The sequence below is a fragment of the Dendrobates tinctorius genome, unplaced genomic scaffold, assembly GCF_039654945.1.
Source record: "Dendrobates tinctorius isolate UK_male_01 unplaced genomic scaffold, ASM3965494v1 ptg000105l, whole genome shotgun sequence".
In the NCBI taxonomy this organism is placed as follows: domain Eukaryota; kingdom Metazoa; phylum Chordata; class Amphibia; order Anura; family Dendrobatidae; genus Dendrobates; species Dendrobates tinctorius.
This window is the reverse complement of record NW_027361773.1, coordinates 10,659,966-10,687,244: the sequence shown is the minus strand read 5'-3', so window position 1 is coordinate 10,687,244 and position 27,279 is coordinate 10,659,966. Positions and strand designations below refer to the sequence as shown.

The following is a 27,279-nucleotide window of genomic DNA, read 5'->3' as shown; positions in this document are numbered from 1 at the left end:
AGGTCTGAAGAGTCCTGCTATCCTGTCAGACACATCTTTAATTTTTGCACCTGGAAGACAGCACATTTCTCTTGAAGTTATATCCGATCTGCAGATAGCGGCCTCTGTTCCTCTCAACAGGGAATCCCCCATGACCACCACTCTCCGTTTCTTCTTCACAACATTTTTCTTTCTCCATCCAGGAGGACTCTGAAGGCGTACAAGGTTGCTGTTTGTTGGCAAAGTCTTATCCTGATGTATTTCTTGATCGTTTTCCTGCGTGAGAGCCTGGTACTGGTTTCTGAGCAGTATGGGTGCTGACTGCGTACAAGGTTGCTGTTTGTTGGCAAAGTCTTATCCTGATGTATTTCTTGATCGTTTTCCTGCGTGAGAGCCTGGTACTGGTTTCTGAGCAGTATGGGTGCTGACTGCCTCCTGATCCTCCTGCTTCTCTGGGTCACTTGTCTCCATTCCTCTGTTTCTTCAGGTGCACTTCGAATTTCTTCTCTTTCTGTAACATGAAGAGATAATTCTGCTCTGTCCAAGAACTCTTCACCTTCCTTAATGATCTTCAACGTAGCTAACCTCTCTTCGAGATTTTGCAACTTTTCCTCCAACAGGGACACAAGCTTGCATTTGTGGCATGTGATGTTTGGCTTTTCCACTGGTAAATCTGTGAACATGTAGCAAGAAATGCAGCTCACCAAATGGCTCCTGGCCTCTTCCATCTTGAGATTTCTTAAAAACGATGAAAGATGAGCCAAATTCGGCGTGCGGTTTTTCCGATTTCCTCTTTTCAGCTGCAACGGCCAAAACCCAGTGATCGTTGAGCTCGCGGAGACTCTTCACTTATCCCAGAAGGCACTGGGAATATGCAAATGATCTCCTCAAGACTCTTCCCCTGGTTTTCCGATTTCCTCTTTTCAGCTGCAACGGCCAAAACCCAGTGATCGTTGAGCTCGCGGAGACTCTTCACTTATCCCAGAAGGCACTGGGAATATGCAAATGATCTCCTCAAGACTCATCCCCTGGTTTTCCGATTTCCTCTTTTCAGATGCAAAGGCCAAAACCCAGTGATCGTTGAGCTCGCGGAGACTCTTCACTTATCCCAGAAGGCACTGGGAATATGCAAATGATCTCCTCAAGACTCTTCCCCTGGTTTTCCGATTTCCTCTTTTCAGCTGCAACGGCCAAAACCCAGTGATCGTTGAGCTCGCGGAGACTCCACTTATCCCAGAAGGCACTGGGAATATGCAAATGATCTCCTCAAGACTCTTCCCCTATCACCCGAGAACTTCTCGGGCACGGGAGGCGGGACAAAGTCGGGGCAGGGATGGCAGTGGTCACATGAGAGACAGCCTCTGAGGCTGCCTGAACAGCGACCGCAGTAACATCCGCAGCTGAGGCTGAACGCTCGAGAACCGCCAACCTGCCCTGCAGCTGCCGGATGTACTGCAGCAGTCGCTGTTCGTCCACCGTTACTAGCCAGATCCTGGCGCTAGTATAATGTTAGGGTTGGCGGAACGCACCAAATTATAAAATAATAGTAGGTGCGTTCGCAGCCTAGGGTCCACCGTGCAGAGGTGGTACACTGCTGCAAGGTAATGGCAGGAGTATAAAGCGGTGTGGAAAGGTCACACGGGGGTTAACGTCACCCAGTGTGAACAGGAGCGAACGCTGTTAACTCACAGAACCGCACTACCGCTGAACATAAATGCCGAAGCCTGTTTAGCTCACAGAGCCCAGCCAATGAGCGCACAGAAAGCGGTCACAGAACTCTGCCCCAATGACACGGGGTCAGAGTCCCTCTAGACCTTCTGAGCGCGTGGCGTCACAACTGCGGATGCCGCTATAGACGCTGACTACGGAGTGTCACTGATGGAGACTGATGCCTGTCTCAGACTCTGTCCTACCTTCACCTAAGCCTGTGCGCTTAACAGGCTATGCTGCACAACACATGCGTACCAAGGGTAGGGGTTTCTTAATGAGTCATTCACCAGAGACATTCATACATGCATACAATACTCACTCCTCATAGTCTGATAATGCAGTCTATACTAGCGCATGGCCGAGTGGCCATGCGAACCTTTTATAGCCGTGTGCTTCTGTGACCTTCCTGGCTTTTCGGATGGACCAATCCGAGCTGGAGAAGGACCTGAGCACGTGATCTTCGATCTCCAATGGGAAATCACTCCACGGGTATGCTCAGTGGACAGACAGGAGGACTTAGTCCCTGGAGAGACTCGCTGCTGACCAGCATGCGTTGCTATAGTTGGGCCAGAGGTGGCAGCAGCAACCAAACCCACGGAGCTAGTCTGGGCAGAGCGCCGGGACCGACGAGTCTGCTGAGCAACCTCCTCTGTGGCTGGAGAGGAATGGGAGACCGCTGGAAGCAAGGCTCGGGATTCCCGCTATGCAGTGACAGGAACCCGACGCCCAACACTTATATAACGCCATTAATTCCACAGCGCTTTACACACATCATCACTGTCCCCGATGGGGCTTACAATCTAAATTCCCTATCAGTATATTTTTGAAGTTTGGAAGGAAGTTGGAACACCAGGCGGAAACCTACGCAAACACGGTGAAAACATACAAACTCCTTGCAGATGTGTCACGGGAAGCTTAGGTAACTCTAGGCTGAACCCCGGGGCCCCTGCGGTGTCCCTCAGACTAGAGGAAACCCTGACTTTCCCTTAACCAAGGGTTTACACTGAAGGTGTGCCTGCCTGGGCCTCCACCATGTCCTTGTCTCCTGTCCAGCCCTAAGCTGAACCCACCACCCTTCACCCAGTGAAGAGACCAGACCCCACAAATAAGTATGGACAAGGGTAAGGCCTCTTTCACACTTCCGTTTTTGACAATCAGTCAAGATCCGCCAATTTTGAAAAAAAACGGATCCGCCATTTTTCTTTGCGGATCCGTTTTTTTCCCCATTGACTTTCATTATTGGCGGATCCTGACTGATTGCCGTCCGTTGCATCCGTTTTTTTGAGGATCCGCCACAATGTTAGTGCCCGTCATCATCCTCAAAGATTTCCAAACGGAGCCTGCAACGTTTTTTTTGACGGCGGAACCTCCAGACACTGAATTAACCCCATAATCTGTCTGGGTGCCGGACAAGAAAAAAATTTTCTCTTTCTCTCTCTCTCACCAGCAGTTCCTTTAAATTTCGTCATTTTCTGGATCCGTCTAAAAACGGATCCTGTGCCATCCGTTCACATCAGTTGAGAACGGATCTGCTTGTCTGCCTTTTTGGCGGATTTTAACTGATGCAAATAACTGAAGTGTGAAAGAGGCCTAAGGGAAACGCACCACACTGCGTACATACAAGAAAAAACAATAAGGTGCAAGGGCAACCAAATAATAACAACGGAATATACTACACCAGATATTGTATGCTCCTAAGACGCCCCCTTCAGACCGGTAACGCTAGCACAAGGCAAGAGCTATAGTTGGCGACGCCCATAGTCACGCAGGACAATTTAAAGGCAGGGGGCGTGGCTAAGCCCTCACCCAGACTAACAACCTGGTTAACCCAATCCAAGCTGGATCAGAAGACCAACCGGCGCCGCTGAGAACAAAGTGGTAGGATGGGGTATTACCGCTGTCTGCCGGACAACCTGGTGCGAACCGTGTCCGACATGACAAGATGCTGTTCTTGGTGGGATTTGAACCCAAGACTCCCAGCGTTGCAAGGTTACAGTTCTAAGAACTGAGCCAACATGCTATACATATTTATACAGTATGAATGTATTTATATTCAATAAACTTGTAGGAGGAATTTTATTGACTAACCTGGAGATTGTGTTCTTCCTGGAGCAGTGTGATGCCTCTCAGTGGAAAGCCTGGTCATGGGAGTACGTGCAGTAATTTGTGATGTTTGTGTAACTTTTCCATGGGTAGAATGGGGTGTCTCAGGGATCTTGACTGTTGGAGTGGATGACATTCTTGTAAATCTTTCTGTTGTGGATGATGAAGTGGAAACATGACTTGAACTTGCTTCTAGAGAAAAAGTTTCACATTATAAATAATGATGTTCAATAACAAAATATATTGTGGTACTGTGTTAGCCAGAAAAATCGATGTGAATACTTTTCTGCCCAGTGATGACAAAAGTATTCTCAGAGGGATACCTTTATTGGCTAACCAGAAAATATATGTTTGCAAGCTTTCAGAGCACAGAAGATTCTTCTTCAGGAAGATTATCTGTGTAATCCTGCCTGAAGGAGCCTCTGTACTCTGAAAGCTTGCAAACATATATTTTCTGGTTAGCCAATAAAGGTGTCACTCTGAGAATACTTTTGTCATCACTAGGCAGAAAGGTATTCACATCAACCTATCTACAAATAAAATTGAATGTGTGTGTGTGTGTGTATGTATCACCAATCAATCACGAAGCATCTTTCATTTCACCAAAGCTGTTTAAAAGAAGCTGAGCTGTGATTGGTTGCTATGAGCAACAGTTTACCTTGCAACCAATCACTAAGCATCTTTCATTTCACCAGAGCTGTTAAAAAAAGAAGCCGAGCTGTGATTGTTGCTATGAGCAACAGTTTTCTCACTCCACGACACCTCAGCAGACAGTGACTAGGTGGGAGAAATCTAGCATCCCCGGAAACATAAGCTTCCAGCCATTGTCTGCCCCCCAGAAAGGAGCAGGGAGCCCATGACCAAAATAAATCTCCCCTCCCATGCCCATATACCCATCACGCATCCTCCATCCCATAGGCACATCTTCCCTCTTAAAGGGATCTCCAGTATGGAAGTTAGGACCGTTCCTCTCAGCGCTGTGGTTCTGACCCCAGGGTCTCTTTAAGGGATCATTGGTATGGAAGTTAGGGCAATTCCATTAAGCACTCTGTTTCTGACTCCAGGCCCCTCTTAAAGGGATCCCCAGTATGGAAGTGAGGGCAAATCTCACAGCACTCTGATTCTGACCCCAGTACTCTCTTAAAGGGATCCCCGGTATGGAAGTTAGGACCGTTCCACTCAGCGCTGTGGTTCTGATCCCAGGGCCTCTTAAAGGGATCATTGGTATGGAAGTTAGGGCAATTCCACTCAGTGCTCTGATTCTCACCCCAGGCTTCTATTAAAAAGATCATTGGTATGGAAGTTATGGAAATTCCACCAAGCACTCTGTTTCTGACTCAAGGCCCCCCTTAAAGGGATCCCCAGTATGGAAGAGGGCAAATCTCACAGAACTCTGATTCTGACCCCAGGCCTCTCTTAAAGGGATCTCCGGTATGGAAGTTAGGGCAAATCTCTCAGCGCTCTGATTCTGACCCCAGGCCTCTCTTAAAGGGATCATTGGTATGGAAGTCAGGGCAAATCCATCCAGCGCTTTGGTTCTGACCCAAAGCTTCTCTTAAAGGGATCCCCGGTATGGAAGTTAGGACCGTTCCACTCAGCGCTGTGGTTCTGATCCCAGGGCCTCTTAAAGGGATCATTGGTATGGAAGTTAGGGCAATTCCACTCAGCGCTCTGATTCTCACCCCAGGCTTCTATTAAAAAGATCATTGGTATGGAAGTCAGGGCAAATCCACTCAGCGCTCTGGTTCTGACACCAAGCCTCTCTTAAAGGGATCCCCGGTATGGAATTTAGAGACATTCCACTCAGCGCTCTGATTCTGACCCCAGGCTGACGGGATGATGTGGGATATTAGGGGTAGTAGTCCGGTGGCTCTGGCAGACGGGATGATGTGGGATATTAGGGGTAGTAGTCCGGTGGCTGTGGCTGACGGGATGATGTGGGATATTTGGGGTAGTAGCCCGGTGGCTCTGGCTGATGGGATGATGTGGGATATTAGGGGTAGTAGTCCGGCGGCTGTGACGGGATGATGTGGAATATTAGTGGTAGTTGTCCGGTGGCTCTGGCTGACCGGACGATGTGGGATATTAGGGATAGTAGTCCGGTGGCTCTGATGGGATGATGTGGGATATTAGTGGTAGCATCAACCTAAAACAGTACCGTGGCCAACCGGATACACCTCTCAGGCCTAGAGCTAAACCAAAAACTGAATCTCAAGTATATGTAAATACTAATAACATAGAATAAATTAACTATAATTTTTATGTTAAATACAATATAAGTAGAGTAGAGATATATCACAATTAAGAGAGGATTATAAACAATAACAAATTTTTATTGCACATATAAATTTAGACAAAACTTATACAGGGTATTTACAGTGAGGTAGATGGAATATAGCAGCTAAAAATAATGGCATAATAAGATGGTAAATATAGTGCCAGACAGAATAGAAGCGTCTCAGGGCTGAAGTCTGCACAGAACCTGGGGATAATAGTAAAGACCATGAGCCTAAAAATAAGTTAAAACAACTATCAGGTGGAAAGCCCCAGGGTATACTAGGGCAGAAGATGAACAGATTATGGCTTGTCCCAGTAAGTGAACGGGAAAGTAATCCTAGTGATATCAAAGGATGCCCTAAGGAAAACCTATAATCTGAGAACAAGGTAGTGGAGTATCAGATTACACCTAACTGGTGGCAACATGGATCAGTACAAGGCGTATAATAATAGCGTCAAATGCCTAATGTATAAAGATTGATACCTTGTGACATGATCCTGGATGTGTGCAGGGACACCCGTGAGACACGCTGAAGCCCCAACGCACATTTCACCGTCCTCGGATTCGAAACTGCTTTTTTCCAGTTCAGTATTATACAACAAGGCCTAATAAACCTCAAATAGAAGACACCTTCTACAATTTGCTATAGAGTTTTATGAAATGTGATTTTGCAGAAATAGTATATAATGTAAAATGACAGATAAACCTAAAGCTCTGTTGGCAGTGAATTCAGATATAAAGGGGTTGTCCGGTGATAACTTGTTGATCTGTGTTGGTCCGACCTCTAGGACCCACCCCAACTGGCAGAATGGGGAACTTTTATCCATTTTAGAATAGATCACTGTTCCATTTATTTCCTATGGAACTGCTGACCACTGTGCATGGCTGTTCCCAGCAGCTCCATAGAGAATAAATGGAGTGGAAGTTAGGCATTTATCTTGGCGCTCCACTTTGTAATGGGAATAAAAATCCCTGTTCTACTATTTGGTGCGGATCCCAGACTTCCACTAATTGCAAGCTATATCCTACAGTTGTGGCCAAAAGTATTGACACCCCTGCAATTCTGTCAAATACTCAGTTTCTTCCTGAAAATGATTGCAAACACAAATTCTTTGGTATTATTATCTTCATTTAATTTGTCTTAAATGAAAAAACACAAAAAGAATTGTCCTAAAGCCAAATTGGATATAATTCCACACCAAACATAAAAAAGAGGGTGGACAAAAGTATTGGCACTGTTCGACAAATCATGTGATGCTTCTCTAATTTGTGTAATTAACAGCACCTGTAACTTACCTGGGGCACCTAAAAGGTGTTGGCAATAACTAAATCACACTTGCAGGCAGTTGACATGGATTAAAGTTGACTCAACCTCTGTCCTGTGTCCTTGTGTGTACCACATTGAGCATGGAGAAAAGAAAGAAGACCAAAGAATTGTCTGAGGACTTGAGAAACCAAATTGTGAGGAAGCATGAGCAATCTCAAGGCTACAAGTCCATCTCCAAAGACCTGAATGTTCCTGTGTCTACCGTGCGCAGTGTCATCAAGAAGTTTAAAGTCCATGGCACTGTGGCTAACCTCCCTAGATGTGGATGGAAAAGAAAAATTGACAAGAGATTTCAACGCAAGATTGTGCGGATGTTGGATAAAGAACCTCGACTAACATCCAAACAAGTTCAAGCTGCCCTGCAGTCCGAGGGTACATCAGTGTCAACCCGTACTATCCGTCGGCGTCTGAATGAAAAGGGACTGTATGGTAGGAGACCCAGGAAGACCCCACTTCTTACCCCGAGACATAAAAAAGCCAGGCAGGAGTTTGCCAAAACTTACCTGAATAAGCCTAAAACGTTTTGGAATTATGTTCTCTGGTCAGATGAGACAAAAGTAGAGCTTTTTGGGCAAAGGCATCAACATAGAGTTTACAGGAGAAAAAAAGAGGCATTGAAAGAAAAAAACACGGTCCCTACAGTCAAACATGGCGGAGTTTCCCTGATGTTTTGGGGTTGCTTTGCTGCCTCTGGCACTGGACTGCTTGACGGTGTGCATGGCATTATGAAGTCTGAAGACTACCAACAAATTTTGCAGCATAATGTAGGGCCCAGTGTGAGAAAGCTGGGTCTCCCTCAGAGGTCATGGGTCTTCCATCAGGACAATGACCCAAAGCACCCTTCAAAAAGCACTGGAAAATGGTTTGAGAGAAAGCACTGGAGACTCCTAAGGTGGCCAGCAATGAGTCCAGACCTGAATCCCATAGAACACCTGTGGAGAGATCTAAAAATGGCAGTTCGGAGAAGGCACCCTTCTAATATCAGGGACCTGGAGCAATTTGCCAAAGAAGAATGGTCTAAAATTCCAGCAGAGCATTGTAAAAAACTCATCGATGGTTACCGGAAGCGGTTGGCCGCAGTTATTTTGGCTAAAGGTTGTGCAACCAAGTATTAGGCTGAGGGTGCCAATACTTTTGTCTGGCCTATTTTCGGAGTTTTGTGTGAAATGATCAATGTTTTGCTTTTTGCTTCATTCTCTTTTGTGTTTTTTCATTTAAGACAAACTAAATGAAGATAAAAATACAAAAGAATTTGTGTTTGCAATCATTTTCTGGAAGAAACTGAGTATTATCTGACAAAATTGCAGGAGTGTAAATACTTTTGGCCACAACTGTATTTACAGGATAGGAGATAACCCGTTTTCACTGGAAACCCCTTTAATCCTTTTTGAGCAAAGCACAATCATGAATCTAAATAAAGTAAAATTACAAAAGTAATCTAAATATTGACATAGATGTGGTAATGGCCAATCCTACAAATAGTGGGTGTTTAAAGCATTAATATTATCTTTATCGTGAAAAAAATCTGTCTGAATATCTGTTGGACCAGTCCCTCCATATATTATTCTATGAAAACAATATGCAATAAATAAAAAAAATATTGTAATGAAGACCTGCTTCTTAATATCTGTTTAATAAATAACTGCATTCCCTATTAAAAAAAATCTGAATTATCTTCTCTGTTTTTTTTGCATTGTGCATTTCCTTTGTTATTCCTCCTTAAAATGTATGAATAAATTAAGCCCTGGCTTTAACCACTCTCTTGTCAACAGTAAGGCTAAGTTCACACAACTGTATTTTCTATGTTAGTACTGATAAAACTGTGAGCATATGGACCAATGTTATTCAATAGGTCTGTTTACATGATGTTTTTTTTTTAACATGCCAAATATTGGAGTGAAAAAAAAAATTAATAGCATGCACTAATTGATTCCATATTTCAGATGAGACTTGCCTATTCAAGTCTGTGAGTTGTAGGAAAGCAGGAGGTAAGGTCCTTGATGGTATGTATGTGTCACTGAGGCAGCTGGCCTCAGTAATGAAGTTTGTATCTGGAGCCCTAGGTTACTGAGAGGGCTTTTTTCGACTGGATTTTGGGTCCGGGATCTAAGAACAATCAAAAGAACCTGGGTGGGAAAAGACTCTCCCATACCCCAGTCCCTGTCTTACAGGCACAATAACAGGCAGCTGGGTTAGGCTAGTTTCACATTAGCGTTTTTTTGCGAAGCGCATCGTGCATATAAAAAACGCAAAGAAAAACGCATGCAAACGCAAAACAAACGCGCTTTTTTTAGCGTCATGCATACTCTGATGCGTCAAAAAAACGCAGCGTTGCTTGCATTTTTGCATGCGTTTGCGTTTTTTATGCACATGCGTTTTTAGGTGTGACATTCCACAATAGAAAAATCCTTGAAAAACAATAGAAACAGAGTACACCAATGGGACACCAGTGGGCATGTGTCATTGGAATGTTTTATATAGACCCTGTTACAGCTGAATTCCTCAGATTTTGCTGCTGTTTCCGGTGTCAAGATGGACCTGCGTCTGGATAATTTCCGATTCAAGTTGGATCTTGACATCGCGCTGTCTCAGGCATATGCCTTTTCTTGCCAGCAAGAAAAGGAGAGGGAGAGACAGCAGAGATGGCAGCGGCGTCAGTTTTGGAGGCATCCAATAATCGAACTCCGGGAAAGCCGGGGAGCTTATCACACGCTGTACAGCGAGCTCCAGGAAAACCCGGAGAAATTTGCAGACTATACCCGGATGTCCCAGGAAAGCTTCCTGGACTTACTGGGTATGGTTGAAGGAATCATCCGGAGACGGGACACTCAGCTCCGGCGTGCCATTCCTCCCGAAGAAAGGCTCCTCATCACCATACGGTATGTAATGTTTTTATGTTTGCATAATTTTTTTTTTTTGCTAAAAAGTTCTGTGTTTTTTGGTAATGAATTTTAACATTATTTTTGGGAAATTGCTTTCTTGCATAATGGTTTTTCTTCTGTCATGTACTAATCCCAAGCCTTTATAAAATGTTTCTCTGCTATGTTGTATTAAAAAAACATGCAAAATAGTTATGCCATGTACTTTTTATTTTCAGTGCTTCTATTAATACCCTAGACAGAAATATAAATTGTTTTTCTTTTTATGTTTGGCAGGTTCCTGGCAACTGGAGAGAGTCTTTCATCCCTGCATTTCCAGTACCGGCTGGGAATCTCCACTTTATCCGGGATTGTTGCCGACACCTGCAGGGCTCTGTGGGATGTTCTGTGTCCGGAGTTTCTGCCCTTGCCAACTGCCGAAAAGTGGCTTCAAATATTGGACAAATTCTGGGCAGTCTGCAATTTCCCGAACTGCCTAGGAGCGGTGGACGGGAAGCACATCCGCATCACAAAACCCGCAAGAAGTGGCTCTGAGTACTACAACTACAAGAAGTACTTTTCGACAGTACTCATGGCCATTGCGGATGCAGACTGCCGGTTTGTGGCGGTGGACATAGGGGCATTCGGACAGGGCAACAATTCCCACACTTTTAATAACTCTGATATGGGCCGGAGGTTGTACGGCAACCAGTTCAATTTTCCACTGGCACGGCCTCTTTCCCAAACCCAAGCTCCACCACTGCCATTTGTAGTGGTTGGGGATGAGGCATTTCAGATGTGCCAAAACCTGCTAAAGCCGTACTCCAGCCGTGACTTGGACCACTCCAAGAAAGTATTCAACTACAGGCTTACGAGGGCACGCAGGACTGTAGAGTGCGCCTTTGGCATTCTAGTGTCCAGATGGCGAATTCTCAGCACCGCCATCAATCTCAAACTGGAAACAGTGGATGAGGTGGTGAAGGCGTGCGTGGTTCTGCACAATTTTGTTATGGCAAAGGAGCGGCCGAACTTTGACATGGATGAACCTGATGCCAACCCTTTGCCAGATTTTACTCAGCACCCTCTTCAGTCGTCAGTCGAAGTTGCCCAAATGAGGGACCAATTTGCGGACTTCTTTTTATCCGATGCGGGTCGTGTAGCATAGCAGGATTAAATGGCGTAATAGTTTTGTTGTTTGTTAATAATAATATACCTGTTTTTTTATACCTGTACCCAGTGTACTGTGTCTTAATACACTCCACTACTCACCTGCCCAGGTGTCCAGTGAAATCAGGATGCTGTGCTTCCTGACTTTGCTAGGACTCCTGACCAGGTGACCCTACATATAAAAGTAGTATAACCTTCCTCATTTCTCCAGTCCGTGTTCATAAGGAATATTGCAGAGAAGGTGGAGATAATACAACTAATATTTATATCACCTGGCCTGAGTATATTGATTTTGGGATGCAGTAGCATCCTTCACTCTGTCTGATAACTGACCATGTGATTAAAAATATTAGTTGTAGTATCTCCACTGTCGCACGCAGACTGGAGAGATGATAAAGGGTTATACAACTTCTACAATCCCCTGGCCTGGTGTCATGATGAAGTGATGATGCCCCAAAAAAACGCATCCTGACTTCAGAAATTTTGGACACCTGGCCAGGTGAATACACATAGGAGTAAACCTCCAGCATCTCTCCAGTCTGCGTGCAATAGATAATGCAGACTGAAGCGACGCTGCAGATTACAGCTCATAGGTATACTCACCTGGCCAGGTGTGCTAAATAGTTATGACACCAGGCCAGGGTATTTGTAGATATGGCCTGTATTTTCTCCATCATCTATTCAGTCTATTTGCCACAGACTGAATAGATGATGTGGTTCATTACAAGGTATCTAGAATCCCCTGGCCTTGTGTCACAAAGAGTGAAATGAGGATGGGCAAAAACACACCATCCTCAATTCACTCTTTATGACACCTGGCAAGGTGAGAATAGATATGCCTTGCACCCTCCACCATCAGTCTGACCAATATTAGCAGACTGAAGAGACTGTTGGATGAAAATACAAGTCATATATTTGTGTTTTTGACATCACATAGCTCCAGGACTGACACAAGAAACATGTGTCAGTACTGGAGCTATGAGGTGTCAAAAACACAAAGTGTACGGCGCAGTGTGTGCAGGTGGCGAAAGACACAATAACCAAACATTATTTTCAAATCAAACTTTAACATTTATTTACATAAAAGAAATTAAGATTTAAAAAAATAAATAAATTTAGTTCGGGTCAGTTGGTGGAAACAGGGGGGGTGTGGAAGGGTGAGGAACGGCTTAGGGTGGAGGAAGGGGTTCTAGGGGAAGGAGGAACCAAAGAAGTGGGGGAAGGGAGCGGAGGCAAGGAATGTTGGGAAGTGGGAGGTGAGGGAGGAGGGAGGGTTAGAGTCCTCCTCTTTTTTTTTTATGATGGTGGCCCATCGGCATGCTGCTGTCCTGTCTGGAGCGCCTGGAGCCTGAGGACTGGCTTGACCCCGGGGACCGCCTTGAGCCTGTGGACCGCCTGGAGGCCGTGGACCAGCAGGAGCTGGAGGACCACCTGGAGCTTGTGGACCACCTGCCAGGATCCTGTAGCTGCTGTGTCATGCTGGTGGTGGATGTCCTGGCAGGGGCCGTAAAGAGTGAATGCGGGTCCCCCAGCTGATGCTGCTCCGAGGTGGTGCTGGTGGTGGTGGCGGTCCATGCAGGCGTGGTGGCGGTCCATACCGGGGTGGTCCTCCCACTGGTGGTGGTGGCGGCGGTGTTGCCCCAGTCAGGGGTGGTGTTCCGGGTGGTGGTGGTGGTGCTCTAGGCAGGGGTGGTGACGACGGGCCATCCAGTGGTGGTGGTGGTGGTGGCGGCAGCAGTGGTGGGCCAGGCAGGAGCAGCGCTTGGCATGGTGTTGGCGGGGGAAGTGTCCAGCTGCACTCGGACTTGGGGCGGTATATTGGTGTCCGGCGCGGCTTGAAAGTGTGGTGGCCGTGCAGTGATATGCAGCAGAAGTAGGTAATGCTGTGAATCGAGTCAGCGGTGGCACCGGTGGAAATGCCACCGCTGACTGCTGCATATACCTACTCTGCTGCATAGCCTGCATAAAAGCATTGTGGCAGGCCTGCATGACAGTCAACTGGAGGTCAGGGGTAAGGTGTTCCGCCGTGTCCCGAGCTATTTGGGTATAGAAAAGATGCTCTGGTCTAGCGAGGTCGACTTCCAGGCGCTCAAGGCGACATTCGATAGACTTGTAGCATTGGTCCAAAAGGAGGAAACCGCTCTCAAGTCTATCGGCGAGTGCCTTGAGGCTACTCTGAAAGACCGAGCTCAATTGAACGAACTCGGGCATGACAGGCCTGTCCGAGGTCCTCTGCCGCTGCTGGCGGGAAGTGCCCGCAAAACCAGTTGCAGAGACCTGGGACAGGGGAACACCTGAGCGACCAGCTTTTTGGTCTCCAGATGACTGTGGTGCAGACCTGCAAGGTGCTTCCTCGCTGATGGATGGCTGGGACGGGTCCGGGGCAGCTTGATGAAGGACCGCTTTGGGCCCAGGTTGCAGGGTGCTGCTCCAGGTGCTGTGAAAAGAAAAGAAAGAAATTACTACCATAAATTAACAATCGCCAACTCCTATGGAATAGAAAAGCACAGAATAAAACACAATACAACTAGAATATACTTACGTTCGGGTGGCAAGGACCGGTCTTAAAAATGCCAAGGCACGATGATATCTGTATTTCGTGCCGGTCCTTGCCGCAGCACCACTGCGAACCTGGTTCTCCTGACGGATATCCCTGTTGAAGCGGTCCTTCATCGAGCGCCAACGGGTTCTGACTTTGATCACTGTGGGGAAAAAAAAAAAAAAAATAAGACTATGCACTGGAGGCCGTGATCACCAAACTGTGTGTGATGCTAGAAACTCCATGGAGTTACTAGCATCACACACAGTTGGGTGATCCCGGCCAAGATCACTGCTGCATCACACTGCATTTAAATACTTACGAAAATCCTTGCAGACCCGGGGAGAGGCGTTGTCTCAGCCATCCATCAGCGATTCGGCCACCTCGTTCCAGAGCCGCCGGATCACCACGTTGTCCGAGTGCAGTTGGTGACGGGTGTCCCACAACGGGACTCGCTCCTGGACTAGACGGATGAGCTCGTCGTTGCCCAGGGCGAGGTCCTCCTCCCATTGTGGAGCCTAGAAAAGAAAGACAAACATTAATCTTTGAAAGATTTTAAAATGAAAAATATAGAAAATAAACAAGCCGTGAAAAAAAAATTTTTAAATGAAAATAAAAGCAAAAAAAGCATGAATAAAAAACACAGGAAAAAAACCAGCATGAAAATTTTAAAAAAATACATTAAAAAATGATTAGCAAAAAACACAGAAAATAAACCAGCATAGAAATTAACTTAAAAAAAAAATCTGTAACAAAAAAAGAACCAAAAAATACAAGCACGAAAATTACCAAAAAAACCTTGACATAATCATTAGCAAAAAACACAGAAAATAAACCTGCATAAATTAACATAAAAAAAAAAATAACCCAAAAAAACCAGCAGGAAAATTACCAAAAAATACTAATAAAAAATTACCAAAAACCATAAAAAAATAAACACCAGAAAAAATTATTTCAATAAAACATAAAAAAATAAACACCAGAAAAAATTATTTCAATACAGTTCCAAAAAAAAAGAAAAGAAACCAGCATAGAAATCAACTAAAAAAAAAAAAAAGAAAAAAAACCAGTAGAGGAATTAACCCAAAAAAGAAATTTGAAAAAAATACAGAAGAAAATTAAACAAATAAAAAAAAATAAATGAAGATGAAAAAAAGGCAGAAAAAAGGAATGAAAAAAAAAAAAAAAATTCCGTCCGTCTGTACTTACATTCTGTCTTCCCGCCCGCACTTGGCCTTGCTGCTCCTGCCGTTCCTCCAGTGGTGGTGGTGGTGGTGGTGGAGGATGAGGTCTGAAAATTAAACAAAAAAAAATTAGCCACATGTGTATATTTTTACCAATCCATAGGGAAGCATGGTACTCACTTCTTGTGCCTCTTGCCCTGTCCAGGGGACATATTCTTCACCAGATGAAGAAGACATGCTGCAATAAAAAAAGAGACATAAGTACATAGAAATGTATTGAAAATTCAGCCAGACATTAGGTTATACTTACATTGGCACAGCTTGGGGTTTTTGCTGTTTTCAGTCTTACAGCAGTCTGTAGAGTATTGGGGAATTCCAGTGCCCACACAATCTTTTATCACCTTGGTTTTTGGGAGTGGTTTTCCATTGTCTAGACCACATTCCAGACTTGTTTACCTCAAAAACGCATGCGTACAAAAAACGCAAGCGTGCGCACGCATGCGTTCCCATAGACTTCAATGTGTTGTTTTTGCGCATTCCGTGCGCAAGCGTGCACTAGCGTTTTTTTGAAGAGACAGGACGGACCAAAAAATGCAACATGTTGCGTCTGGTGCGCCTGGCGCGAAAGACAAAAAAACGCATGCGCACGAAAACACAAGCGTGCGCAAGACCATGCGCAAGTCATGTTAAACATAGGTGCGCATGCGCACGGGCCGCGCACGATGCGCTGCGCACAAAAGCGCTAATGTGAAACCAGCCTTACCCACCCAGAGAAAGGATTGTTTTGTTATTCATTTGTGCTGAAGAAAGCCAGTTTTCAGTTTGTAGCTGTAAAATTTATGAGAGTGTAAACTTTATTCTGTTTTGGTGTAAACACCTTGGCCATATCCAAGTTGCTACCAGAGAACGGAAACCCCTACAAAGTACACAAGACAAATTGGATCCCATACAGATCAGCTGTTTAGCATCTGATTTTAGGGATACACTGCCATTAATTACACTGCTTTTGATCTTGTAAATTTTAATAACTGCTATTATATAAAAACGGATGTACGGTATATGGATGACAACACAGATGAAACATCGTCTGTATTCTTTCTGGAAGTAAACTTGAACCTTTTTTTATACGCTTGTGTGAACTTAGCCTGACTTGATGTTTTTAGATTTTTTGGCATATTTAATGTGACTATCAGATAATCAGTTAAATATAGATCTCAGTGTCAATTTTTACCTGAAGTAGTGAATGAAGATATTGTGTTGCTTGGAGTAGTAATAGGAACTAAAGGATTCCCTAAATTAGACACAAAAAAAGGAAAACAGTTAAGATAGAATCAAGGCAATGTGAACACTTCAGGTTTTCTTTCACAACTCACTTCATTGCAACAGGGATGAACAGATTTACAGATCTGAAGGTGGGAATCTGCCATCACTAAGGCTCTGGTCACATACAGCACATGTCTGTTTAAAATAGAACAGGTAAATGGAATGTTTCAAACAAGTGAAATTCAGGTGCAAAAGATGGATTTTTGGTTCTTACCGTAAAATCTCTTTCTTGGAGCCTTCATTGGGGGACACAGAATACCATGGGTGTATGCTGCTGCTGCTAGGAGGCTGACACTATGCAAAAACAATAAAATTAGCTCCTCCCCGGCAGTATACACCCACCGACAGGCACCAAGCACCTCAGTTGGTGAAAAAGCAGTAGGAGAAGCAACGAGAAAAAACTCGAACCATATGTACCAACCCAACAGGGGACTCTAAGACCCAACACGGTACAACTGAAACAGGGAGGGTGCTGTGTCCCCCAATGAAGGCTCCAAGAAAGAGATTTTACGGTAAGAACCAAAAATCCATCTTTCTTTATCGCCTTATTGGGGGACACAGAATACCATGGGACGTCCCAAAGCAGTCCCAAGGGTGGGAACAGCAAAAAGGAACGAAAGTAACCGAAAGGCTCAGGTCGGCCGGTGAGCCACCGCCGCCTGCAGAACCTTCCTACCAACCACAGCATCAGACGAGGCCTGGGTATGAACCCTGTAGAACCTCGTGAAGGTGTGCAAAGATGACCAGGTTGCAGCCTTGCAAATTTGCATGGCCGAGGCCTGGTGACGAGCAGCCCACGAAGCCGCCACAGCCCGGGTGGAATGAGCTCTTACTCCCGGAGGGGGCCGCTTTTCCTGAAGACGATACGCTTCCAGAATGGTAGAACGAATCCAGCGAGCGATCGTGGATTTGGAAGCCGGAAGGCCCTTCTGGCGACCTTCAGAGATGATTAGCAAGGAATCGGACAGACGGAAGGAAGAGGTCCTGGCAAGATAGACACGCAGGGCTCTAACTACGTCCAGTTTGTGGAGAGACTTCTCAAGAGGATGAGATGGAGCCGGACAAAAAGAAGGAAGGACGATATCCTCATTGATATGGAAAGCGGAAACCACCTTTGGAAGAAAAGAAGGAACGGGCCTGAGGACGGCTTTGTCCTGATGGAGAATGAGGTAAGGGGAACGACATGACAAGGCCGCCAATTCAGAAACTCTTCTGATGGAGGAAATGGCGATCAAAAAGGTGACCTTCCAAGAGAGAAGGGACAAAGGAATGTCCTGGAGAGGCTCGAACGGCGCCTTCTGGAGCGCGCTAAGAACGAGGTTGAGATCCCATGGGTCTATTGGCGAATGATGAGGGGGAGCCACGTGGGAAACCCCTTGTAGAAAGGTCTTGACCTGTGGTAGAGAAGCTAGCTCTCTTTGGAAGAGGATAGAGAGAGCGGAAACCTGGCCCTTGAGCGTACTGAGGGACAGACCCGCGTCTAACCCAGCTTGAAGAAACCCTAGGATAGACGGGATAGAAAACGACATTGGGAAGACTCTTCTATCATCGCACCAACGGAAAAAAGCCTTCCAGTACCTATAGTAAATGCGGGAAGAGGCTGGTTTCCTGGCTCTGATCATAGTTTGAATAACCTGACTGGACAGACCTGATTCCTTTAGAATTGCGGTCTCAATGGCCATGCCGTCAAACTCAGAGACTGAGAATTCTCGTGGTAAAGGGGGCCTTGCGAGAGAAGGTCTGGACGGTCCGGAAGCCTCCAGGGAACGTCCGCGAGCATGTTGACCAGTTCCGCGTACCAAGGCCGTCTTGGCCAATCTGGAGCAACTAGAATCACTGGTACGCCTTCCGATTTTATCTTTTTGACCACCTGAGGGATCAATGCCAGAAGCGGGAACAGATACGGAAGTTGAAACTGGGACCACGGAGTCACCAGTGCGTCGCATGCGACGGCTAGAGGGTCCCTGGACCTGGCTACGAACTGCGGCACCTTGTGGTTCATCCGAGATGCCATGAGATCGACATCCGGGGTGCCCCAACGGTCGCATATCTGAGAGAAAACCGCGGGGTGCAGGGACCATTCGCCGGACGCTAGGCCCTGGCGACTCAGAAAGTCGGCTGCCCAATTTTCCACCCCTGGAATATGGACGGCGGAGATTGTCGGAACGTAACGTTCTGCCCAGCGGAATATCTTGGCCACTTCTGACATTACCTGTTTGCTGCGCGTACCCCCCTGATGGTTTATGTACACCACGGCCGTGGCGTTGTCCGACTGAATGCTGACTGGCTTGCCGGAAAGGAGGGGCTGCCAGTGAAGAAGGGCCAGGAAAATCGCCCTGATCTCCAAAAGATTGATTGGAAGGAGAGACTCCTGTGGCTTCCAGCGTCCTTGGGCCGCTTTCTGATGGAACACGGCTCCCCATCCTAGAAGGCTCGCATCGGTGGTGATGATTTGCCACTGAGGCGGAAGGAAGGACCTCCCTTGGACAACTGACGCTGGCCGTAGCCACCAAGTGAGAGACTGCCTCACTCTGAGAGGAAGCCGAATAGGACGGTCCAAGGACATCGTGGTCTTGTCCCAGGCTGAAAGCAGAGACAGCTGGAGAGGGCGAAGGTGATACTGCGCAAAGGGCACTGCCTCCATGGAGGCCACCATCTTCCCCAGGACCTTCATGCCGAACCGAATGGGAATGGGAGCAGGCCTCTTGAGAGTTTTGATGCACTTGGACAGAGTTGTAAATTTTTCCTTTGGAAGAAAAACACGGGCTAGCTCCGTGTCGAATTCCATACCCAGAAAGGTCAGACGCTGGGTGGGGACCAGAATGGACTTCTCCTTGTTGACTAGCCAACCTAGGCGGCTGAGAGTGTCCAGGGTTATCTGAAGGCTCCGGAGACAGTCCTGGCGAGACGAACCCTTGATCAAAAGATCGTCCAGATAAGGGATGATGAGGATCCCTCTGGAGCGAAGGATGGCCATCACAGTCGCCATCACCTTCGTGAAAACCCGGGGCGCTGAAGCCAGGCCGAAAGGAAGAGCTGTGAACTGAAAGTGGTCTCCCTGAAACGCAAATCGAAGATACTTCTGATGTTGCACACATATTGGAATGTGGAGATAGGCATCCCGAATGTCCACCGAGCAGAGAAATTCCCCGGGCTCCATGGAAGCAATCACCGACCGAAGAGACTCCATCCTGAAATGAAGAATCTTCACGTGGCGATTGAGCAATTTGAGGTCCAGAATAGGACGAAGAGAGCCGTCTTTCTTCGGGACTACAAAGAGATTGGAGTAGAACCCGGAAAACCGTTCGTCTGAGGGAACGGGAACAATGACTCCGGCGGAAAGAAGGGAGGAAATGGCCTGCAGAAAACCCGGAATCTGGGCCCGCTGTCGCGGAGGCCGAGACCGGAAAAACCGTCTGTTCGGGAGTGAAGCAAATTCGAGTTTGTAACCGGATGCGACGAGTTCTCTGATCCAAGCGTCGTCTACAACGGACAGCCAAGCATCCGCGAAAAAGGAAAGTCTGCCGCCCACCCTGGAAGAAATTCCAGGTGGGGGTGACCCGTCACTTAGACGAAAATCTGCCGGAATTGGCTCCTGCAGATCTGGAATATTGTCCTCTAGATCTCCAGCGAGGAGCGGGTTTGTAGGAAGGTTTCCTCTGATCCCGCTCCCTGGTGGCAGGCGGCCGATCCTGTTGAGTGGCTCTCTCCGTGGCAGAGAAGGGACGAAAAGGCCTGAATGGTCGAAACCCCCTTCTGTTGAAGGGACGTTTTGGTCGAGACTGGGGAAGCGAAGTACTTTTGCCTCCAGTGGCATCGGAAATTATCTGATCCAGCTTTGCTCCAAAGAGCCTAGAGCCATGGAATGGCAGATTGGTAAGCGACTTTTTCGAAGTAGTGTCCGCATTCCATGACTTTAGCCAAAGGACTCGGCGTACAGCTACTATGTTGCTGTTAGCCCTTGCTACGCAGCCGGCCGCGTCTAAGGAGGCGGCCAAAAGGTATTTTCCCGCCTGGTTAATCTGATCTGCAAGATCTGCCAATTCGTCTTGAGGAGCTGACGCTAAGATGCCTCTGCGAAGGATTTTTGCCCAAGCGGAAATGACCTTCGCCACCCAGGCGGATGCGAAAATAGGGCAGAGAGAGGCGCCAGATGCCTCAAAGATAGACTTAGCCAGAGATTCAATCTGCCTGTCAGTAGGATCTTTGAGCGACGCCCCGTCTGGCAGAGAGAGCACCGTTTTAGAGGCTATCCGGGATACTGGAGGATCTACCTCTGGAGCCTTGGACCACTTTGAGAGCAGTTCTGCGTCAAAGGGGTACAGAACGTCCAAATACTTACGGCCTGAGAAACGTTGTTCAGGGCGCTCCCAGTGTTTGGCTAAGGTAGTATTGAAATCGTTGTGATTGGGAAAGGTTCGGGACGGAGGTCTGGCTCGTCTAAGGACAACCGAGCTTTCCTGAGCTAGAGCCTCATCCGGTTTAAGTTTTAGTGTTTGGAAGATAGCTGCAAGAAGACTATCGACCATGTCCCGCGTTTTAGAAACGCTGTTCCCCTCAGAGCTAGCTTCCGAATGAGAATCATCGCCTGACTGAAGGCTGTCATCTGAGGAAGGAGAAGGAGGCCTGGGAGCGGAAGGGCCCTGCGAGCTCGAGGACGAAGTGGACAGAGCCCGCTTCCTAGAAGACCTTCCCCGTCTGTCTCTCTGAAGGTCGCGGTCAGGTGCGGACGACTCACCCCGAGAGGTGGTCGGGGCAGAGGTGGCTGAGGATAGCTGAGGTAATCGTTCTAAAACCTGGACCAGCGACTGTGATACTTTTGTCAAGTCAGAAACAGACTGTGACATTGTAACGGCCCACTCCGGGGGGAGAGAGGAGGGAAGAGCGCCCTCCGCCCGGGACTCTGTGCGCTCCTGAGATGCTGACATATTGGAAGGACTGCAGGGGGGGCAGAATGGAGACGACTGACCCGATGCCCACTTCTTTTTACAGCGCGCACAGGCGTAATAGATAGCGGTGGGCCTGAAGCAGAGATCCCCTGAAGGGTTGGGCATAAGTAGACTGCACTGAATGGCCGCAGGATTTAAGGAATAACTGCCGAGGAGAGCTAATCTTTGCCTCAGAGCAGAGCCTACCGAGATTCTGTGAGCAGCAGAAAACGCTGAAGTGTCCCCCAAACAGCGCAGGAAGGAGTGAAACAACCAGGAAATCCTTGTGCTGGAGGCTGGGGGCGGAGCTTAGCGGCCGCTCCATGACTGGTTAACAGCGAAGGAGAGGGCATGGCCGAAGGAGAAGGCTGGCATATGAAACGAAAAGGAGCCCTGTGATGGGCTAGTAAAGGCGCGCTGAAAAGAGCGCGCTCAGGAAGGGAGGAGGGAGCACAGCGATGAGGAGACTGTGAGGGAAAGTGAAAGTGAAGACGCCGTAGCCCCATGCCAGCGCCGACATAACGGAGCTGATCTGACAGTGGCCCTGGGAAGTCTGCCTCCCCTGCTTGTGACGCTGTGTGGTGAGTGGAGGAATCCCCAGTGTCTCCCTGGGAGTGAGAAACAAGCGGCGTGAGCGCGCGGCAGGCAGAGAGGGCGGGAAATTCAAAAATTGTGGACCTGAAATCACAAAGGTACAACTTCTGCCATTCACGGAGGTTATGCGGGGCCGGAGGGAACGTACAGGCACTTACCTGACGTCCCTGAAGAGGATGACCACAGGGGCCCACGGGGAAACGGCAGGCCGCTGGGGGGAAGGGAGTCCTCTGTACCCGCATCCTGCAGAAGACGGCTTAAAACACCTGCGATCGCCGTCTTCCTCTCAGCCCTGTCCCGAGAGAGGGGTGAGGAGGGGGATTCGGTAAGGACTAGCCACCTGTCCACAACCCTTATCACCGGAAGGCGAAAGGGAAAAGTCCTGCCTGCGGTACTGAGAGTTGCGATGTGGATGACACCACACTGCTCGCTCAGCCGCATGATATGGGAAATCAGGGTGACAACTACACCCTGTTTCCCGATGGAAAATAACCTAAAAGACAAAAGAGGGAAAAATTAAAAAGTTCAGACTAAACCTGAAAAGAAAAATGCGGATCTGGGGAGATCCCGGTCCGCCTCCTACAGACACTAAGCACAAACTGAGGTGCTTGGTGCCTGTCGGTGGGTGTATACTGCCGGGGAGGAGCTAATTTTATTGTTTTTGCATAGTGTCAGCCTCCTAGCAGCAGCAGCATACACCCATGGTATTCTGTGTCCCCCAATAAGGCGATAAAGAAAGTGGTCTTATGCATCTGTTATGTAAGGAAGCAAAGGGGCCCCATTGAGGATTGTGAAGTACTTCTGTGTTAAATTTTTTAGAATAGAGGAGAAAGTTCTACTCAGGGGTGGACACAGACACAGGACCCCTGTGCAAGAACAGTATATGGGCCCTTTACAGTAGCATAGTTCTGTCTATAAGAGTTGCTGTGTGCTGATTTGAAGATGGGAGTGGGCGCTTTTACCTCTTTGGTCTCTGTGTGGCTGCACCAATGATCTGTCCGCCCTTGCTTCAACTGTTCAGGACTTTTTTACTTCCGTTCTTAAAAACGGACACCAATTGAAAACCAGACAAACTACTATCAATCAATGGGACCCCTACACTTCCTTGCGTACCTGATACTCCGAACACTTTTGCACATAAACTTGGACATGTGAAAAGAGCCTACCTCTAAATGGGTCGATATTGACTTTTAGGATTGCTACTTCCTATAGGTGGCAGTAGAGTTAGTCCTCTTCCTCTGCAATTTGTATATTTCCCAGAGGAGCACTGCGACTTAAAAGTCTCCTCACCTCGGCATGTCAGGCTTGACATGTCGCTCTCCGCAAGGAGAAATGTTACCCCTTAGATCCCGATTAAGACGCCAAACCAGATCTCACACTTTGCACTGACAAGGGGCAGTACCGATCAAGTGTAGTATCTTTCGAAAAGGTGGCCTGCTCCTACCACCCTAGTACATTGATACACAATACACACTGGGTTGGTGCACTTAATAGTATTCCAGGTGGCTCATACAGTAATCCGGTAGAAACCATGTCCCCCCTGAAACGAAGTCACTGGGCTGGGTAAGTGTGAAGACTTATGGTGCAATGTGCCCCAGGAGTGCTTGCCCTGGTGGTAGTCTGAGCTTACTTGGAGTGAGATCCCAGGTAAGTCATGGACTCCATAGCACGCCGCACCTAGCCTTTCATACTGTCTTAGGCAACCCCCCTATTCCTGGCCTTCGGGTCAGGATGGGAAATTTTTATAAACTTGGCTGAAGGTCCAGTCAGCTTTGGACTGAGAAACCAACATGAAACAGGGTTCCCAGCTCCACTAGGGTGAGAGTCTGGTTGGATTCTGGGAGCACAAAAATGGCTCTCTCCTGGCCTCGGCTAGGGAGAGCATCGAAGATCCCTGACCCTTGCTGTTGCCTTCTGGCACGGAGGGACAGGGATGGTTTATTGCGGACCCTCTCGTCCGGGAAGGGTCCACATGAATCCTCACCTTGTGCGTTGTTTTGGTGTGACTTCGGTCACATTTTTCAGAGCCTAGGATATTGCTTCAATAAAAAAAACAAAGTGTCTGCTAATTGAGATTTTGGTATTGGCTTTGATCCTAAGTCATGTGACAGGGTTCGTTGAGAGTCAATATTGACTTTTAGAATTGCTACTTCCTATAGGTGGCACTAGAGTTCTAGTCCTCTTCCTCTCTGAAGAGACAATTAGCTCTAAATAAGCACAATATAAAAACTTGCAATGGTACTTGTATATATGCAATATTACAAAAACTCTCTGGGAAGAGACTATTTGGCTGAATTTTAATCAGTACTTACTAATGCAGGAGATATTTCCATATTTCCAGGCTGCTTTATTAGTTTTCTCATCAATAAGGCAAATGGCAAGATTTGATGTACCAGCTTGACGTTTGTAACCATCTTCACATATATAGCGTAAGTGACTGTACACCTTATAGCTTCCCGAATATTGGTTCATCTTGGTGTTCTTCACTGTCTTTGGGTCACAGCACACTAGTGAGTAATAGAAATAATATATGTTTAGATGTACACAAAGACAACACAATAGTCTCTGTTCAGGCAAGCATTATTGGTTCGGCTTGGAAATATATTCACATTACCATATTTTCGAACTGAGTACCGTCTGCATGAAAAGAAGACCTCACACAGCACACGGATATTCACTTGAATATACACGGACAAATTGTCCATGTAAAAAAAAAAAAAAAAAACAGCATGCACGAGTCTGAGGTTTTTTTTGGATGAGACTATAGCCATAGATTTCAATATATGCACAAAGAAAACAAACATGTCATATCTGCGCCATCCATATGGCATCCTTTTTTAAGTGATCCAGTGCAATTATTCACAATGGAAATTTTAAATGGACTTTTAGGTTATGTGCCCACGTTGCAGAAATGCGGCGGAAATGTCCGCAGCATTTCCGCAACTCCCAGCCGCAGGTAAAACGCATGTGGAATTCGCATGCATTTTCCCGCAAAACACAAGCGTTTTGCAAGCGTTTTTAGCTTGCAGAATGCTTGCGCTTTTCCAAGCGATTTGAAGCATCGCTTGGAAAAGTGATTGACAGGTTGGTCACACTTGTCAAGCATAGTGCTTGACAAGTGTGACCAACTTTTTACTATTGATGCTGCCTATGCTGCATCAATAGTAAAAGATAGAATGTTAAAAATAATTTAAAAAAAATTAAAATTTGAGCTATACTCACCCTCTGACGGCCCCCGGAGACCTCAGCGACGCTCCCGGTACGTTCCGTTCCGAGGGATGTATTGCACAAAGGACCTTTGTGATGTCACGATCATGTGACCGCAAAGTCATCTGGGGTGATTCGCGCAATGCATCCCTGGGAACGGAAGATGCTGGCAGCATGGCTGAGAGGCAGGAGGATTCCGGGGGCTGTCAGAAGGTAAATATATCCCCATTTTTTATTTTAATTCCATTTTTTACAGGAATATGGTACCCAGGGTCTGGAGGAGAGTCTCCTCTCCTCCAGACCCAGGGTATCATCCGCACATGAAGCGCTCACTTTACGCATGGTGGGCATAGCCACATGCGTAAAGTGAGCGTTTCAATGCAATTCTATGGCGGCAGAATCGCCGCGATTCTGCAGAAATAATGAACATGCTGCGAATTTTACCGCTATGCAATTCCGCAGTGGTAAAATCCGCACCATGTGCACAGCAACTGTGGAATCCCATAGGATTGCATGGGGGTGCATTTTATCAGCGTTTTTAAGCGTTTCCGCTGCGGCAAAAATGGGTCGCCCTCCCAGGGCCGTGGGAAACCCGGCACCGGCCCGGCGTCCGGGGAATGTGTCAGAGCAGCGGTGACCCGGTCCGTGGCCCTGGGCGCCCAAGTAATGGAGGAATGTAGTTAATGGAATGGAATAGTTCGTGACGCCACCTGTGGTGCTCGGCAAGGGAGATGTCAAGCCGACGCTGCAGACAGATCCGCTGGGACCGATGGTATGGTGCAGCAAAGATGTAATAGCTCCCCACAGGTGAAGCTATAGCCCCAGGGCAGTGTAGATGTAGTTGGCACGGGGATGTAGCAGTGCTGGAAAGGTAGGAAGCAGACAAGACACAGCGGGGTGCAATTTCTGTACCTTTACTTGATAACTGCAGTCCAGGGTCCTGATTACAGATGGTAACGGAACAGGCTAGCCTGGAAGCAACTCAGGGATTCTCTCTCAGCAGACGGGCTGTGCAGTCTCCTTCCTAACGCTGGTTTGAATGAAGCACTCCAGTATTAAGTTACTCTGAAGTTCCTCCTGTCAGATGTTCCCAAGAACCTTACTTGCACGGCAGACAGCGGTAGCCTCTCTCGGGGACTCCTCTTTCTCTGAGTCCTGACTCTCTATCCAAACTGCTGTTGTGCCCCAAGTCTCAGATGGGAGCAGGGCATTTACAGCCTCCTACTCCTCTGGTATCTGTTGCAGGACCGTTAGCATCCGTACAACAGTGGAGACCAGGCTCCAGTTCGTGCGCTCTCAAGCTGAGGGAGCTCTCCTTCTTAGCTCAACCTCCAGATCCTCTCTCCACGTTTGCACACTTCACTCTCCCGTAGACTAACTGACTACCCCTTCCTCCTGGCCCTCAGAGAGCACTCCTCCCCTTAATCCTGGTTCAGAGTTCCCCCTGCTGGCCTGGAGTGGAACTGTGTTGCATGTATGGATTGACTGCGAGAGAGACCCATCATTGCCTCCAATCCTGGCATTACCCTCCCTGTTATGATTGAGTCACCGTAGGAGGCAAAAACAGAAATGCTAGCTAAGTCCAGAAAACCAGAGAAGTTGGCAGCTATCGGATTGCAGACCCCTGAACCTATCAACACAACTAGCAGTAGCCGTGGGGGGTTCCTACGATGCCCTAGACCCCTCGATCACAGCCGGAGAAATAACTAGGCCTAAAGAAAGAAAGGGGAAAACTAAACTGCCCCAGAGCAGACCCCAAAGCAATAGGCAGCCCCCAACATATAATGACGGTGAAGCAAGATGAAAACACTAACACAGGCAGAAAGATAGACTGAGCAAAGACGGGGCCCAATCTAGCTAGATAGAAAAGGACAGGAAGGCTGCTGTCTGCAATCCGTGAAAAACCCTATGAAAATAAGAGCCAACAGACTGACAGTGAAAAAGGCCCTGAAGACGCTAGGCTTCAAAAAAGCTATGTCAGTACTCAGGAATATTCTGAAGACAGAGCTACAGGCAAAAGGAGATTCAGCTCACCCCAGCAGGGAATGGCAGAATCCAGAAAAGCAAGGTAAACAAAAACTA

General features: G+C 47.2%; 1 protein-coding gene across 4 annotated transcripts in view; it reads right to left on the bottom strand.

Moving 5' to 3' along the window:
- Window positions 1-27,279, bottom strand: part of IL15RA (interleukin 15 receptor subunit alpha) — a 157,009-nt gene that overhangs the window by 78,854 nt on the left and 50,876 nt on the right. For 3 of the 4 annotated variants that reach the window (XM_073589059.1, XM_073589056.1, XM_073589057.1), the window contains 3 exons: window positions 24,303-24,497; window positions 16,377-16,436; window positions 3,778-3,984 (listed from right to left, as the gene is read on the bottom strand). In XM_073589059.1, the coding sequence (XP_073445160.1) occupies window positions 3,778-3,984; window positions 16,377-16,436; window positions 24,303-24,462 (427 nt within the window). In that variant the 5' untranslated portion in view covers window positions 24,463-24,497. The remainder of the gene's footprint in view (window positions 1-3,777; window positions 3,985-16,376; window positions 16,437-24,302; window positions 24,498-27,279) is intronic. The other variant, XM_073589058.1, reaches the window with a different exon arrangement.